This window comes from Buceros rhinoceros, unplaced genomic scaffold, assembly GCF_000710305.1.
Source record: "Buceros rhinoceros silvestris isolate BGI_N320 unplaced genomic scaffold, ASM71030v1 scaffold8727, whole genome shotgun sequence".
NCBI lineage: Eukaryota > Metazoa > Chordata > Aves > Bucerotiformes > Bucerotidae > Buceros > Buceros rhinoceros.
In genome coordinates, this window is record NW_010422722.1 from 26,337 (window position 1) to 32,754 (window position 6,418).

Consider the following 6,418-nt stretch of genomic DNA (forward strand, 5'->3'; position numbering starts at 1 on the left):
AAAACCAAGCAATAATGAGCAGGGAATATGGCTCCAGATGGCTGGGAGAAGAAGCAAGCAGAAAGACAGCTCACCTGAAGGCAAAAACTGTGATGAGAGGGTGGAGATCAAGGACAAAAAAGCAGCAGAAAACAGTGCTGGTGAGACTGGCTAGGCAATGGGGTACCAAGAGTGAGAAGGCTAGAAAGAAACTGGCTAAGTAAACAGAAAGGTTTCAAGCCTGTGGCCAGTGGTGAAGACAGGCAGAAATTCTCACCTGTGTTGCTCCTCGCTTCCTCGCCAGTGCTTCCTGAATCAATACGAAGGTGTGCTCTGCATCCACAGAACTCCCACAAGAGAGGATGTTGCAAGACTCTGCATGCTGGGAAGCGTCAGTGCAGACACTTCTGACTGTGCTGTCACTGTCATCTAACACCACCTGAAAGCCCATATCAAGCTGTTACTCTTTGCTAATTCTGCTTGGTTTTCTTTATTTATTTCTCCTTTTCCCCCCCACTTCATCCTAGAGTCAATAAAACTCAGTTCTCTCATTTCTTTGTCACCAAAGAAGTTTGGCCCTGTGGCCACAGGTACTTCAGGGATTTCTGAACACAGTTACTAAAAATGAGAAGAAACAAGTGTGAAGTGGCTGGAGGCTGCCCAAACGCTCAGTTTCTTGAAGCTCTCAGGAATGACTCTGGTCTTCTTCAGCTTCTTAGAGCCACATAATTGAGGACCAGATCAACACTGGAAAAAGCACTGAAAGAAAACATTAACGCTGCCCAAGGAAGTAGGAAGCTGATGAATACTAGGAAACAGCAATGAAAAATCTAATGTTTATAATTACTCGAAGCAGTAGCACAAGAGGCTGCAAATTACTACGTAAGGGGAAAGAACTGACTTTGTGAGAGGCTGTGTAAAAGATCTGATGATTAAACTCCGCTCCATAAGTGAATTTTAGGAGTAAGTTAAAGTTACCCCTAAAGACTTAGACCAGTTGCAGTTCTGAGGAGATAATAATGATCAGTGAATGCAGAGTGAAGGAGCAGTCGACCAATGCATGAACTGAGTCGGTGACCTTTTATAAAAACGTGAAGAACAACAGAGTCATTGCTCAAGGGGGGTGGGAGAAGCCTCCAAGCAACACTGGGATACAAATAGCCAACTATGACACATAGTAATAGTAGAATACACCTAGCAGTAGTAGAATACACATTGTCAACTCAGGAAGCACACTCCAAGAGGGACCTTAGTGGGACAGCGAAGGCAAAGGTACTGAAACTTCTAGAGACTCAGGTGAAGTGTCACAGGACAGCCAACTCAGAAGTTATAACAGGTTTTATGTCAAAAAATGGAATAAAAATTGAACAGCCAGTAGCATGGACAGTATATAACATATATCTATCTAGTCCCTGGGCTAGTCTGTTGCCTTCCTCAAGTCCTTTTAAATCAAATTGACAGGCACGTGCAACTCTGTACTCACCTCAGTTATATCTTTTATCAGCTTTCGGAGGGAAAGATTCTCTTCTCTGGTACTTTTAGACAATGAAGCTTCATATTCTTTCTCTAACCGACTTGCTTCCTGAGAACAGAATGAGGAAACAGTGGGCAGGGCAGAGCTGCTCCCCTCTGTAGCATTCCCATCCTCAGTAGCATTCTCCTGCCAATAAGCCTCAGCCCTAGTGATTCCAGTATATTCTTTCCCATACCTATTCCATTTCTTCTTTGCTAAAATTAAGAAGAGAAAGACCAATAGCCATTTTCATAGACTGCTATGAAGCTGTCAATTCCAAGGAACTTCCTAGAGACTTAAAGTCACAGGTAGAGCAGTATTGGTGCAATCTCCCTGAGAAAGACATCTGAATTGTCTGCAGCTCCCCTGCCGCTGCCTGAAGCTGGACTGACTCCACACATGCCGAACACGAAAGGACTGTTTTGGCAGTATGTCTGATGTTACCATACAGGTAGGATCTTTACCACTTGTTCTCTTGAGGAAGCTACACCTCCTTGTGCTAAAGCTGGAGAGCAAACACTGGGCTATCTCCCAGATAAAGGTAAAACATACTAGAATCTCCACAGTGTCATTAAGTGCTTTCATGGTCTTCTCCTTCTCCTCATGCTGCTTCTGAGACTGTGCAAGCAAGGCTGAGAGCTCCATTACCCTAAGAAGAGAAGGTCCACATGCCATTCCAAAAGCATTGCACACCATCACCTGTTAAAGAGCTAAGCAGCTCCACGAAGCACAGGAGAGAAAGTTCAACCCAGAAAATACAGCAAAGACAGCATTCACCTCTGCAGGTTAACATGCTTGATGTTGCAAAACGGCACTTTTAGCCCCAAGGCCTACAGCACTCAGTCTGGCAAGGAATCGTCAGTACAGAGGTGCTGCATTGCATGTGATGGTTCTGTGCAAATTCCTCCCAACTCTTTTAGCACAGCCCTGGGTAGAAAAAAGGGCTGTACAAGAAAGAGCTCTCCATTTCTCACCAAGAATCAGTTAATAGGAAAAACACTGTAACAAGCAAGCCCTTTTCCAATCTTGTCGTATTCAAAAGAGCTTCTGTCAGTCAGATTCACACCCTGTCTCTTCTGCTGAAGGCAGTAGTTTGACTAGGGACAGAGCTGAGGCTGTGCACAATGGGTGCGTTCTAAATGCGAAAGCAGCCCATCCGTGAATCCAGGAAGCAGCCACAAAAGATCATTTGGTAACAGCATGGTTTAAAACACATTCACCTGTCTTGGAGTTTCTTCTTCTCCAGGTCCTCCTGGACCTTTAAGCACATCACTTCCCACGTCTTCTGGCTTATTTCCTGTTCCGCTTGCCGCTGTGCCTGATCATTCAGGACAGACCTACCCAGAGCGACAGACTCCCTGAGCTGTACACTGGAGTTTAGGCGGGAGCAGCTTACAAGTATAGATCCAGAAAGCCTCATCTGCTCTGCCTTCAGCTCTGACAAATCTCTGAAGAGGAATGAAGAGATAATGTTCACATTGTTATCTTGATGAGCTGTCTGACTTCTGAAGCACGTAACTGTGCAACAGTAAAAACTGGCAGGAAGGACAGTATCTTTGTGGGGACAAATCATTCATCTGACACTTCGGGATTTGGACACTGAAGGGTTGGCAGAGGTCTTTATGATCACTGAGGCCAACGTTCCCCCTGCACCGCCAGGTCACCACTAAACCATGTCCCTCAGCACCGCATCCACACGTCTTTTAAATATCTCCAGGGATGGGGACTCCACCACCTCCCTGGGAGCCTGTTCCCATGCTTCACAACTCCTCCCGCAAAGAAATTCTTCCTAACATCCAAAATAAATCTCCCCTGGTTCGGCTTGAGGCCGTTTCCCTGCACTCTATCACTTGTTACTTGGGAGAAGAGACCAACCTGCACCAACCCTGACTCCTGTCAGGGAGCTGTTGAGAGTCATAAGGCTCCTCAGCCTCCTTTCCTCCAGACTAAAGGTCCCTTGGACACTCCTAAGACTTGAGCTCCAGACCCTTCATCAGCTTTGTTGCTCTTCTCTGGACATGGTCCAGCACCTCAATGTCCTTCTTGAAGTGAGGGGCCCAAAACTGCACACAGGACTCAAGATGTGGCCTCACCAGTGCCTGCCCTACTCCTGCTGGCCACGCCAATGCTGGTACAAGCCAAGATGCCATTGGCCTGCTTGGCCACCTGGGCACGCTGCTGGCTCATGTCCAATCGGCTGTCGACCAGCACCCCCAGGTCCTTTCCCCCCAGGAAGCTTTCCAGCCACTCCTCCCCTCACCTATAGCACTGCAGGGGGAAGCACATCTCGGCAGTTGAGCCATGAGTCTACTGGATAGTTGAGGAATGAGTCTGTTTTCTCCACAGAGATAAGAAGAAATGCATGGCACAGCCAGAAGGCTTCGAGGTCCTCTAATTTTATTAATTGTTGCTCCTGCTCTACCTTACTAACATACTCGAATTATTATTAAGAGAGGTAAGGAATTTTACCAAGGTCCCCAGCTTACACCTACAGGACCAGCCTTAAGCAACCAATTACTATCAACACTTGGATTGCTAAGAGGCTCATGGCAATATCTATATAATAAATATTTCAGGAAGGTGGTGCAAGAATAAGCCTAGAATGTATAAAACCACAAACCCCACAAAGTTTAAATAGTAGGTCAGGAATACTTTACATATTACAGAAGGCTTATAATCAAATAAGGTAAATGGCTGACAGTAACCCAGAGTCTGAAAGGGCTGCTAACACCACAAGAATGTACTATCAAGGCTATGCGATTTTTGTTTGTGTAGAAGGCAACTGTGAGAGAAGAACCTCAGAGAGCCCAAAATGAAAAAAACAATCATAAAAAGGAGGTATCAAAACAAGGAAAACAAATTGGATAAAAGCAGTAAGAAGCTAGAGAAGCTAGACTAGCTAGAGAAGCTAGACTAGCTAGAGAAGCTAGACTAGCTAGAGAAGCTAGTCTTTCTCTCAGCAATGTTGGTACGGGAGTAAGTGGATGCAAACTGACCAGAATAAATGTATCTGGTAATGAGAAGAAAAAAATATATATTCCTGAATGATCAACAGCAGTGGGAAAAGAAACTCAGTGAGGCAGATTTTAATCACTGTGTAAACGGGACTGCTTACACACTGCACGCATAGCTGTAGTGAGATTTCTCCAACGTGCCCACATATGCCCATGGCTGTGTTAACATGCCCAGTCATCCCCATAGTAACGTTCCTCTGTTCAGGGTCTCTGCATGGCTCATAGCCCAAGCCCCTTGGTTTTATCTGAAAACCAGCATCAAACAAAATTATTCTGAAACGAGACTAAAGCATCCTTTAATGGCATCGCTTCAGACTGCAAAAGGAGAAATCACCTCTAAGTCACAACTAAACTGGAAACAAGGCTCAAAACGCAGCCTGGAAGGGAAGCTTTTTCTGCAGGAGATCAAGCCTTGACTTCTACTCACCGGTCAGTGGCAGTCTTCATCTCCAGGAAATGACGGCGGAAGGTTACTACCTGACACCACAGGCTGAGTAGACGGTTATGTTCACCCCTTACGTAGCTGTCATAAAGCTAAACATGCAAAGACAAAAAGAAATGCCAATTCAGCCTTCGCTGTCACTGAACACGTCGTTTGGACAAGAGCTGGTACAACCACCATCACCAGGTCTCCTTCAATAGCAATTCCAACAGGTCCCTCAAGGACCGAAGAGGCACCACAGTAGCCTCCTCAGCAGACCTGCCAGCTGACTTCCAAGAAGGGAACATCCACACTTCTCCTGAAGAAGTGAATATCAGCAAAGCAAACTGATCATGATTCATCATCTTGCCTTGCACAGGTGTTTAACAGTCTTGGTGGAGGAAGGCAAAAACAAGCCCCTCCAGGACCGGGGTCAGATTTGCTTACAGCAGGCTGGTGGTAAGGGAGGTCTGTCCGTTCTTCTGATGGCTACTCTGAATCTGAAAACACACAGACCTCTCTGGTCACCACTGCTGTGGACAGAGATTTACCAACTACTAAAAACACCAGCGTTCATGTGCGACTGCCCTACAGCATCCAGTATCAGCAGGCCTTTGCCTTTAAGACCGAGCAGCACGCTCACAGCGGTGGGCATCTTCCACCACCACAATTTGCTGACACTCCTCCATCTCACACCCTTGTCTTCTGCCAGTCAAAACCAAAACCTCCTCCTTGTAGCCACAACCTTCACACAGCAGTTCTCTATGCCAGAAATAAAACACATTCTCATTCCACTCCGGCATCATGCCTGAAATTCCCGCAGCCCAGCCTTACCTCACGCTCATTGCACCATTCACTCTCCTTCAATTCCAGCTCCTCCCGGGCCCTCATCCAATCTGCCGTCAGTTTTCCAACATCTTCTTTGAGGGCTGAATTAACCTCATTTGCTTTACCTAGGTGCTCCCGCAAGAGAGAGTTCACTTCTGCCAGATTCTCACACCTGGGAAAGGGAGAAACAGCAAGGACGTCGCTGAACAGCTGCTATCCACAAGCAGCGCTGTCAAGATTTTCCAACTCCTTCAACACCGGCTTTGTTGTCAAACTGAGACAGTAACAGTGCTTTCTAGGACTAAGATCTCTCTGACGGCAAACTCATTTGCTTCTCCTTGCTTTGAGCCTTCATTTTCCATCTACAGTTTCAGTTCCACCTTTCTCTCCAACTTTGATGATGCTCAGTGAACGTCTTGCCTCCCCTTTGTGCTGTCGGATCACTGGATAAATCATCTTTCCACATCGTTGTTCTGACCACCTCTCTTCCTCTACTCTCCAAGTTCCCACGTCCTTTTCCCTTGCAATGTTGTACCCACCACTGCCCTGCCCTTCTTGTTAAGCCTCTCCCCTGTCCTTGTCCTACACGCTGTGTAAGACCCCACCTTGTGGGGGGTCTTACAATAAACTGCACAACACAAAGGCAGCGTCTTACGTGTAGGG

General features: G+C 46.4%; 1 protein-coding gene across 1 annotated transcript in view; it reads right to left on the minus strand.

Annotated features, from left to right (window-relative positions):
• Window positions 1-6,418, minus strand: part of LOC104496951 (centrosome-associated protein CEP250-like) — a gene marked incomplete at its 3' end in the record, with an annotated part of 32,475 nt that overhangs the window by 24,215 nt on the left and 1,842 nt on the right. Inside the window, 6 exon segments of the mRNA XM_010140146.1 lie at window positions 257-418; window positions 1,463-1,561; window positions 2,045-2,141; window positions 2,713-2,940; window positions 4,934-5,040; window positions 5,762-5,927. Of these exon segments, the coding sequence (XP_010138448.1) occupies window positions 257-418; window positions 1,463-1,561; window positions 2,045-2,141; window positions 2,713-2,940; window positions 4,934-5,040; window positions 5,762-5,927 (859 nt within the window).